Genomic DNA, 14804 nt, shown 5'->3' with positions numbered 1-14804 from the left:
CTTCCAGGAGTGTCTCGAATAGCTGTTCATTTTGATGAATAAACACTTCTATACCCACTAGGTTCAGTTTGTCTCAGGTGACTTTGTTCATGCTACAACATAAAGTACATTTATTATATGTATGCACTGTACAACCCTGAGATCTGTCTTCCCACAGACAGCCACGAAACAGAAACATCATGGAACCCGTTCAAAGAAATCATCAAACACCCACATGCAAAAAAATAGAGCAAATCACGCAAGCGACAAAAAAAAAGAGTAAATAGCACACAGAGTATTAAACATCAAACTGTAGAGTCCTGAAACAGTCTAGGAATGTTCGGTTTAGCTCAGTTCTGTTTAATTTATCCTTGTATAATTTGCTGACTGCCAGCCACAGAGCCGGTTCGTCCCATTCAAAATTGCACAAAATGGCAGTAAAAAAAAGTAACCAGAAACCAGAAAGACATATTCCATGAACTGCAGAGTCCTCTAAATACAGTCCACAACCAGCACTGATCAAACCATGAGCAAGATCCAAGATTCCAACACCTTTCTCCAGCAGCAGTGAGCAAGAGAGAGAGGGAGACTGGTCAAAGGCAGATCGATGGTGCTGAACATCTGCTTGCCTACCGCTCTCATCCTAGTTGATTTCAATCTTGCTCGACGCTTTAATCGGCGAGAAATGGATCAATCATGGTCTCCAGACTTCTTGGCCTCCGGGCCGTACACTCCACTCCAAACCTCTCTAAACTCCCTCGGAGACAGCAAAGTGCTAGCCCAAAAACACACCATCAAGATGTAAATCACGGGCCCCAATCACATGTAGCTTAGTAGTAGAATTATATTTTTTTAAAAAAAGAAGTGGTTTTGTGTACTGCCTGAAGGATGTGGCCATTGGTCACGTTGTTCACTGGCACCATCTTGACCTGATCCACAAGTTAAATTACCGGCTGAAATAATCAACAGGAGAAATCTCCAATTATACTAAATCATGCATTACTTGCTTCAGAGGCTTTAGTGAAAATTTTATAAATATATTTCTTAATAACTCCTTAAACTTAGTACACTTGGTCACTGGAGCTTCTTAATAATAAATATGATGTATAAATTTGAAAATTATTCCATGTGATTATGTTTAACATTTTATAAAATTCCAAAAATAATGGGTATGACATTGTTTTGTGGAAGGTTTATAAATAGAAATTAGCTGGAATAATTTAAAACAGCAAATAATTAGCTGAACATTGTAAAGTCTGTACAGAAAATTATTTCATTGTATGTGTAGCGTTGATGCCTTTTTCATCTTTCTACGCTTCTATTGAAGGATTAGCGTATCTAAGCAGATGGTAGTGGGATTTTAAAGGATTTGATGCAGGCAGAGTAGATCCTCCTTCAAACAGTTATGTCTCTGCACTCTTCTCTGCCTCATAATATCAGACAGAATCTGACCAATCTCACTGGTACCCTTTTTATCAGCAATAAAACTCGAGACTGTGGCGATGCATTCAACAATATCCCAGGTAAGACATTTTTTGAAACATCCAACTGAGAAATGTAGTTTTTCAACACAACCTTTGAAAATGCCGGTGTATAGGAAGAACTGCCATGCACAATGTAATGAAAAATCCAAAGATAAGTAAATACTTAACACTTTAATAGGGACCTCCTTACCTCCTTCATAATGGTCTGCATTTTGCGGCTGTAATGACAGTCAAACATCTGACATTACACAAAAAAACTGACAACATCTTTGTGATTTTGATAGTTTAATATGGAAATTATAAAGCCACTGTTAATGATGTACACAGTTTTCTGTGATGAGAGGCCTAGACGAGGATGGTAAGGCCCCAAGTGCTGGAGTATTGGAGACAATTTCGAGACTGAGACGAGAATCCAACGAGACAGAAATCCTAAACGCAATCGCAGACTGAACCAAAGCTGAGCTGGCAATTGAGGTCTGAACTTACGATCCAGGTGCTCTTTAAATATCCAAATCTTGGCACCAAAACATGGCCGCCAATTAGTGGAGCAGGCCAGAATTTTTAAAGGGACTCTGCCAGCTATCCATACTCAGGAGAATCGGAACGTCTAAATCCTGGAGGCTAGTGCAGTGGGGTGCATACCATAACAGTTTACACCAGTACAATCTAGGACAGATGAATTAAATTGACAAGAAAAATTAAGTGTTTAAATACTAGTGGTATTGCAAAGTCCTGATTCATCTATACAAGACATGTAAGTGAGTTTTTATTGGTGAACTAATCATAGTTACCGTAAATCATAATTACTGTTTGACAAAGTTCGTGGCCCTCAAAAACACATCTGTTGATTGTAACTCCATCTGTTTTTTTTTAAAGGTATTATTTCAGCTCAAATTTCAAGTTCACATTCTACTTTAATTATCCACATGCATTTCAACCTTTCACTGGAAAATATTAGCCCAAAACGTTGCTCTCTTTGTCTGTTTTGCCACAACCTGCGAGAATGGTTCATGGCTGCTTAAACTGCTTGATGAAATCACAGTTGGTGGACACCAGCAATCGCTTTGAATAACAAATAGAGAACAGCACTGGAAATGAGAAGAAATCAATCACAGTAATCATTTGGCTTTTGTGAGCAGCTTTGCCCACGCTCAGCAGCAAGCTTCTTTGTTTTACTGCTGACTGCCACATGAGGACCAATTCTGGCAATAATCTAAATACTTCCTGGCATACCTGCAGTTACTCGAGAGCAAGTCTTCTTCTTCTAACTTTTAATTGCAGTTGGCAGTCCAACTTAATGGTGCATTAGGTGTACAGAATTGGAAAATAAAACCCATACTAATTCTTTATCAAATGAAAACTAAATTACCCCAAAAAGTAGATTGTAAGTAATGAAAGACATTACTGTGAATTAAATTAAAGTCAATTCCATAACTTAATAAAGATTTTAATTGAAAACTATCAACCGCCAAAGAAACTTCGGAAGCTCAAAGTTTTCAGATGGATGGACTCAGTGTCGGCTGTGGTCCTCTGCTTCCAAGGCATCGGCAAGTTGACGGTGCCTGGAGGTTTATGGCAGGGAGTTTCTCCCTTTTACCACCGGCTATCGGGGACTCGGGAGTCGATCGACTCGGGGACTTTGAGACTTCTTTTTTTACTGTGCCCATAGTCTGTTCTTCATCAAATTATGGTATTGCTTTGCACTGCTGTAACTATATGTTATAATTATGTGGTTCTGTCAGTGTTAGTCTTTGGTCTGTCCTGTTTTCTGTGATATCACTCCAGAGAAACATTGTATCATTTCTTAATGCATGTATGCATTTCTAAATGACAATAAAAGAGGACTGAGTGTTCTCATAATCTAAAAAAAGTAGTGAGGCCTACAATTGATTTCTTTCAACCTTATATGCTTCACATTGTAATAGAATGTGTTCAACTGTTTCATAATGATGACCAAACCTACACAACACAGAGTGAATTTTTCTAACAAGATATAAAGAATAATTAAGAGTGTTTACAGCCAACTCCCATGCGTGGACATGACATTAACAATCCAAAAATTGTAAATGCTGGCAATAACTGCAATCCTCAAAACACGAGTGCCCCAATATAAAGATGTAATATATATAAACCATGAGCTACCAAAGATCCTTTTACGTTTTATGGAGAGTTTATGGTGGAACACTGAATTTGGAAAGAGAACTTGTGAATACAGCAATGCTTTATAAGTTAGATACACCTTTACATGGATATCACACACAAATTGCTGGAGGAACTCAGCAGGCCAGGTAGCATCTATGGAAAAGAGTATACAGTCAACATTTCGGGCCAAGATGTTTCTTCAGAACTGAGAGGGAAGGGAGGAGGGAAGGGAGGAGGGGAAAGAGGCTGGCTGGAAGGTGATAGGTGAAGCAAGGAGTTGGAGAGCAGCAGAGATCACAGAGGGGGAGCAGTGAGAGAGGGTTTCCCTGAACTGCCGTCAAAGAGAAGATTTAAACTTCTTCAGGGTAGGCATCCCTCAAGACTTCACAGTGAAGCAGCAAATCATAAACATGAGAAAGTCAGTAGATGCTGTATATTGAAGTGCAAGAACTACATACTTATATTTATAAAGCAAACAACAGGAATTCTGCAGATGCTGGAAATTCAAGCAACATACATCAAAGTTGCTGGTGAACGTAGCAGGCCAGGCAGCATCTCTAGGAAGAGGTGCAGTCGACGTTTCAGGCCGAGACCCTTCGTCAGGACTAACTGAAGGAAGAGTGAGTAAGGGATTTGAAAGTTGGAGGGGGAGGGGGAGATGCAAAATGATAGGAGAAGACAGGAGGGGGAGGGATAGAGCCGAGAGCTGGACAGGTGATAGGCAAAAGGGGATACGAGAGGATCATGGGACAGGAGGTCTGGGAAGAAAGACAAGGGGGGGGGTTGACCCAGAGGATGGGCAAGAGGTATATTCAGAGGGACAGAGGGAGAAAAAGGAGATTGAGAGAAAGAATGTGTGCATAAAAATGAGTAACAGATGGGGTACGAGGGGGAGGTGGGGCCCAGACGGAATAAGCTCTGTCCGCCAGAGAAAGCAGGATCTCCCAGTGGCCACACATTTTAATTCCACATCCCATTCCCATTCTGACATGTCTGTCCACGGCCTCCTCTACTGTGGAGATGAAGCCACACTCAGGTTGGAGGAACAACACCTTATATTCCGTCTGGGTAGCCTCCAACCTGATGGCATGAACATCGACTTCTCTAACTTCCGCTAAGGCCCCACCTCCCCCTCGTACCCCATCTGTTACTCATTTTTATGCACACATTCTTTCTCTCACTCTCCTTTTTCTCCCTCTGTCCCTCTGAATATACCTCTTGCCCATCCTCTGGGTCAACCCCCGCCCCGTCTTTCTTCCCGGACCTCCTGTCCCATGATCCTCTCGTATCCCCTTTTGCCTATCACCTGTCCAGCTCTCGGCTCTATCCCTCCCCCTCCTGTCTTCTCCTATCATTTTGCATCTCCCCCTCCCCCTCCAGCTTTCAAATCCCTTACTCACTCTTCCTTCAGTTAGTCCTGACGAAGGGTCTCGGCCTGAAACGTCGACTGCGCCTCTTCCTATAGATGCTGCTTGGCCTGCTGCGTTCACCAGCAACTTTGATGTATGTTACTTATATTTATAATTGTCTTCTGTTGGTATGACACAAATCATTTAATTCTAAATTGTAGTTGTGATTGCTTCATTGACAAAATCAATAATCAATTTATCTCCACACTTACTTACTGCCTGTTACGCTGCTGGTGCTTAGGGCAGTGATGAAGGTCCTCCATCTCTGTCCTTGAACATCTTCTCTATTGTGCCTCAGGTGTGGCTCAGGGTTCTCATTTCTGCCCCTATGGTACGGCGCCAAGTCTTTGGTCTCCCGCGTTTCCTCCAGTCCAATGAAATGCTGTCTTGATGATGGAATTGACCTCTCTTCTCATCTCATGCCCAATCCATCTCCAGCATTTCCTCATGACGATTGTGTTCATGCTCTCCTGGTGACACTGAAGGACTAGAGCGTGGTTGGAGATCTTCTTTGGACGGAAAATACAGAAGATCTTCTGGAGGCTCGTGGTGTGGAATGACGACAGCTTGGCAAGGTCACTCTCTGTCATGTGCTAGCATTCTGACCCATAAAAGAGTGTGGACAGAACACAGCCTCACCTTGATGTGGATGCTGTACTTGGTTGATCACAAGATGTTGCAAATTTATCTCCATTAATGGCAAAATTTTAGAAAATCCGCTCATGGTGATGTTGGTTGAAGGATGCATGATCATCAGTTAACACACTGTCTCAGAAAACTAAATTTTAAAATATATTAATAATATGCAATGTTAAAGGAGAATATCAGTTCAATGGCCTACTGCTTATAAGTTTTTGTTTATATAACAGAATACAAATATATTTATGAAAATAATTTGATTGTAGAAGATGTGAGATGCCCAAGTGTTGGGGATGGACAGCAGTTTTGTTTTGATGGACTCTAAGCCATGGTCTCTGGGGGTTTTGCTATTGCTTGGATGGTGGATAGTCGGGGGGGGGGAGGTTGGTGCTTTCACTGCTGCTTGTGCATGCAAGGGTTCATTTTTCTGTCATTCATTCTTTGGGGTTTTTCTGTTTCATGGATGTCTGCGAAAAATAAGAATTTCAGGTTGTTTGCGAAGAGTACGGTTTACAAGTTGTATACTGTATACATTTTCTGATATTAAATTGAACAATTGAAAAGATTATTAAATGGATTGAGAAGCTAAGTACAGGATAAAAATTATGTTGATTATTATTACTGGTTGCTTGTCACATTTTCACCAACTTCACTGAATATTTTTTCATATACAATTAATGCCAAATTAGTATATATTGGGATTTACATATAAATTTATTTTGGCTTAATAAATTTGTCTGCTAATTAGCATGATAAAAAATGTTTGGATATTCATTATTTTCTCTTAACAGTTAATGAGACAGTGTCCAGCCTCCCTTTACAGATGGCACTGTATTTCAATGCCATCTTCTTTCCATTCTGGTGGGTGTCAGAAGTGGTTATGATCCATCTTAAGGTGAGAGTTTGTTGTAAATATTATTGACATCATTAAGACAATCAACAAGTTTTAAGATCATTGAATTTATAGCAGAACTCATAGATAATATTCTCCTTTGCAAAGCCTGCTCAATCAACAAACGGATTTCATTTAAACATAAAGAGGCCCCATATTGACCTCACTCTGCACCTCAGTGCCCCCAATACTGGAGTGGGACGCAGTGATCCTTGATACCAAGGGAAAGTGATAATTGAAACGATGGTCTCCTACAAACAGATTACAGGGGCTATTTTAGCTGCAGCAAACAAAATTCATGATTGGAACTCCAACAACATGGCAATTGCTCCAGAAAATATAGTCAGCAGAATGTAGTTACCTTTAGAAATTACTTATTTCTCTCCACTGACTGAAGATGTGTTGTTGAGTATTTAAAAGTCCAACACTATCATCAGCAACAGAACCATTCAGAAACTTACTCAATATCCATTCTGAATTTCCAGACACTGGGTGAAATCATTGGATGGAGGGTAAAAGCCCTTCAAGTTAAGAGAGAACTAAGAACCAAATGTAGAAAAACCCAGCCTCAGTGACTGGAAGGGGTGGGATGCGGGACTAGGCAATTGAAAAAGATCTCAAAGGTTAAGGAAAAGGATAATAGGGTGGTGAATGAGAGAGGGTGAGATAAAAACTGAAATGATGGGAGGGCTGAGCAAGGGCCATGAAGACACAGTTCTTAGGTCAGTTAACAACAGAGTTGTTGATTGTCGCAATACAGAAACAAAGTATATTGCAGGGTAAACAACACGAATTCTGCAGATGCTGGAAATTCAAGCAACACACATCAAAGTTGCTTGTGAACGCAGCAGGCCAGGCAGCATCTCCAGGAAGAGGTACAGTCGACGTTTCGGGCCGAGACCCTTCGTCAGGACTAATTGAAGGAAGAGTTAGTAAGAGATTTGAAAGTGGGAGGGGAAGGGGGAGATCCGAAATGATAGGAGAAGATGGGAGGGGGAGGGATGGAGCCAAGAGCTGGACAGTTGATTGGCAAAAGGGATACGAGAGGATCATGGGACAGGAGGCCCAGGGAGAAGGAAAAGGGGGAGGGGGACCCAGAGGATGGGCAAGGGGTATAGTGAGAGGGACAGAGGGAGAAAAACGAGAGTGAGAGAAAGAATGTGTGTATATAAATAACGGATAGTCATGCCATCAGGTTGGAGGCTACCCAGACGGAATATAAGGTGTTGTTCCTCCAACCTAAGTGTGGCTTCATCTTGACAGTAGAGGAGGCCATGGATAGACATGTCAGAATGGGAATGGGATGTGGAATTAAAATGTGTGGCCACTGGGAGATCCTGCTTTCTCTGGCGGACAGAGCGTATTCCGTCTGGGTAGACTCCAACCTGATGGCATGAACATTGACTTCTCAAACTTCCGCTAATGCCCCACCTCCCCCTCGTACCCCATCCGTTATTTATTTATATACACACATTCTTTCTCTCACTCTCGTTTTTCTCCCTCTGTCCCTCTCACTATACCCCTTGCCCATCCTCTGGGCTTCCCCCCCCCCTTTCCTTCTCCGTGGGCCTCCTGTCCCATGATCCTCTCATATCCCTTTTGCCAATCACCTGTCCAGCTCTTGGCTCCATCCCTCCCCCTCCTGCCTTCTCCTATCATTTTGGATCTCCCCCTCCCCCTCCCACTTTCAAATCTCTTACTAACTCTTCCTTCAGTTAGTCCTGACGAAGGGTCTCGGCCGGAAACGTCGACTGTACCTCTTCCTAGAGATGCTGCCTGGCCTGCTGCGTTCACCAGCAACTTTGATATTGCAAGGTAGATATTTCTCTTCCTTGTAGTTAAACCTGATTGAAAGTCTTCTCAATCGTGATTGATAGAGCAAACTAAATAGAAAAGAATGTTTTTCTAGTGCCTAACTTTTGTTTCTCCGCATTGCCTCCCTGAACCAGTACAACATGTTGCCAGGATACTACCAATGGCTACTGCTGGCTGCTGTAATAATTATCACAGTGACTGAAAGTATTCGTCTGTGTCTGGGCTACATGGGAAACTTGGAAGAAAAGGTAAGCAAATTATAAATCATAGTTATTTGTAAATGCTTTTTGTATCTGCATCTTTAGCCTGTGGCACAAAGGATAAATGCTCCAGCTATTTCAGCAAGTGCTCCCTCGATTGAATGATGTGTATGTCTATACACTAATAAAGCCCAGTTAAAGTTCAGATGAGATTTATTTTCTCTGGCTCCCTGGCATGTTTTATAAACACAAGTTCTTATTTAATAGCTTCCTAAGTTTCCCAGTGGCATCTCACGTAAAAGTCAGCGTGCACCATCAAGGACCTCTATCCTCTTCTCAGGAACAGGAGCATTAGGTCCCACCCCACCAGGCTTTTGAACCAGAGAGGATAATATCATTCACCCCAATACTGAACTAATTCCACAACCTATGGACTCACTTTCAAGGACTATATAACTCATGTTCTCAATATTTATCACTTACTTTTTCTTCTTTGCATTGGCATAATTTGTTGTCTTTTGCACATTGGTTTTTTTGTCTGTTTCTGTTGTGTGCACTTTTTCATTGATTCTATGGTGTCTTTTTTTGTATACTGTTACGAACTGTAACGTTCTAGAAACAAACCAGCAGCAAGAGATTTCACACCGAGTCTGGTTTTGATGTTAAAACCACTATCTTTATCAATAACTACTCATAATATAGTAACTTAACCAAGATAAACAAAAGTTAACATGTTATGTGTAGGTATGTGTGTAAATATAACTCCCAAACGATTGAGCTTGGGGGAAACAAGGTTTAGAGTCTTGAGATGGTAAAGTAGGAAAGTTCAGTAATCCACAAAATAAAATGATGGGAGAGAGATATTTGTAACCCAAGGTGAAATGTAGAGAAAAGGCAAGTGCGAAGTATTCCACAGATTCCACGATGGTAAAATGAGATAATAGTCACCGTAGATCTTGTCCGTCGTGCCGTTCCAAATCCACATACGAATTATCACTGAAAGTGACCTGTCACGGGAATATCGTCGTCCAGTGCTTACCACACCACATACCCAGGCAAGGGCTACAAAAGTGGTCTCACAAGATACCCCAAAAAATCCACTCCTATGGATTGTACGAAGTGACAGTCACACATTCGTTATGCACTCCGTGCCGATGTTTAACCCACCCTTGTGGGCATAAGAGGGTTCCAAGTCTCAGATGCCACAAGCTGAAGCTACCAGTTTCCCCTGTCTCCCTCTCCCCCTCCCTGTCCCCCTCCCCCTGAAGGTCGCTCTCTGTATATGAGTTTAAGTTCGCAGCAGCCTGTAACTAACGTCATAGTCCCGCCTCACTCAGGCGCTTAAAGCAACAGTCCACAGTAAACAAAACCTGTGGGTTCGTAACATTATTGTGAACACCCACAAGAAGATGAATCTCAGTGTGGTATCATATATGTACAAACGTACTTTGATAACAAACTTACTCTGAACTTTGTTCCTCCAATATATTCAGTTTGTTTACATGAATTTATATTTGATTCCCCTACTGCTTGTTGCAGTAAGAGAACCCTTTAATCTTATTTAAAAACAATAGACATTACTAGTGTGCATGTGTTTTTGTTCATCTCATTAGGATTTAGATATACTGGAAATTAAAGGATATAGAGTTAATGTGAGAAAGTGGCACTAAGTTACAATATCAGCCCTGATCTTACCTGAGCGACGGAAAAAACATAGATTCCTGCTTATATTTCTTACCTTCTCAAATTCTTCTTTTCATCCTACAGCTGCCAGAGTTAGCTGGATTTTGGTTGCTGTCCTTTGTCATCCAGCTACCCATCATTTTGTTCCTCCTCACCGATGAATCCATCATCATCCTACCCCTGGAAAGGGGTATGAATATTATCTACTCCATATTCCTGGTTTTTGAGTTGGTTCTGGGATTCCGGGCCCTAAGGGAAATGACGAATCACCTAACAAAACGCTTCTACCTCCAACAGTTTCAGGAGCCAGAGTATCCTCAACGGCACAAAAGAAGTCAAGAAACTGGTATTCCATTTGGGAGCGGTTCTATTTTCCTTGTGTAGTAGGCCAAGGACTTTCAAATGCATTAACTCTTACAATTGATCCAGTTGGCATTGCCACCATGTGGAGATCCAGGCTTCTTTGCCATTTCTCAGGTAAAAGCCACCTGTTGTAGCAACATTGACCTCTCCAGAGTAATAAAGAATATTTCATCACCTGATCTGTACTAAATTGCATGAAGAAATATGAATCTATGCTGTTAGTAGAATAATTGACCCAAGAATTTTTTAAATAAAATTATTCCTTTGTGGGAAATTTTCATTAGCATTAAATTCTTTGCATTGCATTTATGATTTTTTTTTCTGATTTGTATATCACAGACATTTTCCAAGTTTCCTTCCTTTATCCAATATCTTCCTGTATGATTCCACGCATTGACTTCTATTTTAGACCTAAGAGGTGTGTCACCAATACGTAAATTCAATTCAATTCAAGTTTAATTGTCTTCAACCTCACATAAATATCCATGATACAGCCAAACGAGACAGTGTTACCCAGGGGACATGTTGCAAAACACAGTACCAACAGCCACATATGGCATAAAGCATGTACAAGATAGCAAGCGTAGTAAGATACAGCCATGCAATAAGAGTCCTGACCCGAGCTGCAGAAATCTGCGGTCCACCACAATGCAGCTTGTCTTTGGCCGAGCGAATACAAGGGAGCAGCGCTATCTCCAGCCCGGATACCATTGCACACCGCCTTTGCTGGAGCACACCAACTCGGATGTAAATGTATGGAAATATATGTAAATATTTGAGAACCGGTTACTGGAGGTTAGTATCATTGGTTATTCCTATTAACTCTTTGTTCATACCTAAACACAAGATACTTTTGCATCTCTTTCCCCCTTCTCTCACTCAACACATTGACAGTCTTTGTGAAATCTATGACAAAGGAGAAGAAAATGGAGAATCCAGTGCATTGGCCTAAGACACAGAAATCAGAGAAACAAGGCAGTGTTCCACTAGAAAGTATCCATCAGTCACATATAAGTGAAAGAACAAATGCCAGTACTGCATGTAAACTGATTCTGTCTTGTTTGGGAGCAACATCTTACTAAGATAACTGTCCCTGTCTCTGATAGTGGTTCAAATCCACAGTGAAATGGATAGCCAGAATCATGTAATGAAATAACATACTTTCATTGTGAATAATACTTTCTGCTGATACCGTCACTACAATTACAAATCACTATTCCACTCACAGACCTCTAACTTAAGTGGCAGTTGCTGTGAATGATAATTCTTCAAGTCAGTCTGAACCAAATTTAAACACGATGAAGTTTGCAGATGCTGGAAGTCCAAAGCAACACACAAAATGCTGGAGGAACTTAGCTAGCCAGGCAGCATCTATGGAAAAAAGTACAGTCGGCATTTTCAGGCTAGTCCTGCTGAAAAGTTTTGGCCCGAAACGTCGACTGTACTTTTTCCATAGATGCTATCTGGCCTGCTGAGTTCCTCCAGCACTTTGTGTGTGTTGCTCGGATTTCCAGCATCTGCAGATTTTCCCTTGTTTGTGAAATGCTGGAGGAATTCAGCAGGTTAGGCAGCATTTTTGGAAATGAATAAACAGTTTACGTTTTGGGCCGAGACCCTTCTTCAAGAAATGGAATGGGGAAGACACAAGAATAAAAAAGTGGAGGGAGGGGAAGGAGGATAGCCAGAAGGTGATAGATGAAACCTAGTGGGTGAGAAAGGTCAAGGGCTGGAGAGGAAGGAATGTGATAGGAGAGGAGAGTGGACCATAGGGGAAAGTGAAGGAGGAGAGAACCCAGGGAGAGGTGATAAGCAGGGAATAGAGGAAAGGGGGAAGGGGATGGAAAATCAATATTCATGCATCAGGTTGGAGGCTACCCAAACAGAATATAAGATGTTGCTCCTCCACCCTGAGGGTGGCCTCATCTTGGCACACGAGGAGGCTATGGATGACATGCCGGAACAGGAATGGGAATCAAAAATTTTAATGGTAAGTTCCACTTTTAGCAGATGGAGCAGAGGTGCTCGATGAAATGATCCCCCAATTTACAACACATCTCACCGATGCAAAGGAGGCCACATCGGGAGCATTAGACATAATAGATGATGCCAGTAAATCCACAGGTGAAGTGTTAACCAAACTTAATTTTCCAACTTATTTTAGAAAGTATGTACTGAGATTGGAGAGGGTTCAGAGAAGATTCACGAGAATGATTCCAGGAATGAAAGGTTTACTATATGAGGAACGTCTGGCAGCTCTTGGGCTGTATTCCCTGGAGTTCAGGAGAATGAGGGGGGATCTCATAGAAGCATTCCAAATGTTAAAAGGCCTGAACAGATTAGATATGGCAAAGTTATTTCCCATGGTAGGGGAGTCTAGGACAAGAGGGCATGGCTTCAGGACTGAAGGACGTCCTTTTAGAACTGACATGCGGGGAAAATGCTTTAGTCAGAGGGTGGTAAATCTGTGGAATTTGTTGCCATGAGCAGCTGTGGAGGCCAAGTCATTGGGTACATTTAAGGCAGAGACAGATAGGTTCTTGATTAGCCAGGGCATCAAAGGGTATGGGGTGAAAACAGGGCAATGGGGATGACTGGAAGAATTGGATCAGCCCACGATTGAATGGCAGAGCAGACTCGATGGGCCGAATGGCCTATTTCTCCTATATCTTCTGGTCTTGACTACATCACCTGCTCTGACTGCCATGTAGATATTGTACCTCTCACTCTAAATCCCCATTGATCGTATGTATGCTTACCAAAGCTGTGTAGTCCTTGTTGACTGTCCATTAACACCACGCTTCTCCATTGGTATGGACTGGGCGGTTTAAATGATTTGGCACAGATTGAATGTGCTGAAGTGCCTGTGCTGCAGTTTTCTATGGCTCGATGTATCTTGTCATGTAGTTTAAGACTGTTACTCTTTATTGTGAACCATTTATGTTTGGATAACTCAGTCGTGGTAAAGTTTATCTTTTGGGTAGTAATCATTTTTCAACTTTCAGCAGTTTCTGCTTCAACTAATTCTGCCGTCTCCTTATGTGACATGGAACAGCCAACACTAGATGTACCCTGTCCTGTAATTTCCCAAATTCGTACTCTGAGAGTTTCTTTTTCCTTTTAACCACTTGGGAAGTTTGTGGAATAATTCCTTGCCTGCAGAAAACCTACTGAAATGGTCTGGAATGTCAACAATTTATGCATTTAACATAATTTGACTGAATCAACTTGCAGACTACACCAGAAGACATAGGAGTAGAATTAGGCCATTCAGCCCATCAAGTCTGCACTGCCGTTTCACCATGGCTGATCCTGGATCCCACTCAACCCCATACACCTGCCTTCTTGCCATTCCTTTGATGCCCTACAGGAAACAATCAACTACCGCCTTAGATATATCTATGGACTTGTCTTTCACTGCAGTCTGTGGCAGAGCATTCCACAGACTTACTACCCTCTGGCTAAAAACTCCCTCCTTACCTCTGTTCTAAAAGGTTGCCCCTCAGTTTTGAGGCAGTGCCCTCTAGTTCTGGATACCCCCACCAGAGGAAACATCTTCTCCACATCCAACATATCTAGTCCTTTCAACATTCAGTGGGTTTCAATGAGATCCCCACACGTTCTTCTAAATTCCAGTGAGTACAGGCCCAAAGCTGCCAAATGGTCCTCATATGTTAACCCCTTCATTCCCGGAATCATCCTTGTGAACCTCCTCTGGACTCTCTCCAATGACAACACATCCTTTCTGAGATATGGGGCCCAAAACTGTTGACAGTACACCAAATGTGGCCTGACTGGTATCTTATAAAGCCTCAGCATTATCTCCTTGCTTTTATATTCTCTTCCCATTGAAATAAATGCTAAATTGCCTTTGCCTTCTTTACCACAGACTCAACCTGTAAATTAACCTTCTGGTAGACTTGCACGAGGACTGCTAAGTCCCCCTGCTCCTCTGATGTTTGAAGCTTCTCCCCATTTAGAAAATTGACTGTACTATTGTTCCTTCTACCAAAATGCATTATCGTACTTTCCATCTGTCACTTTTTTGCCCATTCTTCCAATTAGTCTAAGTTCTGCAGCAATCGCATTGCTTCCTCAGCACTACCAACCCCTCCTCACAGACTATGTTAGAATTGAACTCTGAACTCTAAGCACAGTTGTCCTGAGCTGCAAAAGAGTCAAGCGAACTGCAACGTTACTG

At 41.8% G+C, this 14804-nt stretch overlaps 1 protein-coding gene across 1 annotated transcript; it reads left to right on the top strand.

Moving 5' to 3' along the window:
• The first annotated feature begins 1384 nt into the window (after positions 1 to 1384).
• LOC134338519 (transmembrane protein 17-like) lies at positions 1385 to 10627 on the top strand. Its single transcript, XM_063034407.1, has 4 exons — positions 1385 to 1502; positions 6445 to 6548; positions 8495 to 8608; positions 10328 to 10627. The coding sequence occupies exons 1-4, from the start codon at positions 1385 to 1387 to the stop codon at positions 10625 to 10627; spliced, it is 636 nt and encodes a 211-aa protein (XP_062890477.1).
• The last annotated feature ends 4177 nt before the right edge of the window (positions 10628 to 14804 follow it).

The sequence above is a fragment of the Mobula hypostoma genome, chromosome 27 (genome assembly GCF_963921235.1).
Source record: "Mobula hypostoma chromosome 27, sMobHyp1.1, whole genome shotgun sequence".
Lineage (NCBI taxonomy): Eukaryota > Metazoa > Chordata > Chondrichthyes > Myliobatiformes > Myliobatidae > Mobula > Mobula hypostoma.
Note: the sequence above shows the minus strand (reverse complement) of the source record. Positions and strands in the feature narration are given on the sequence as shown.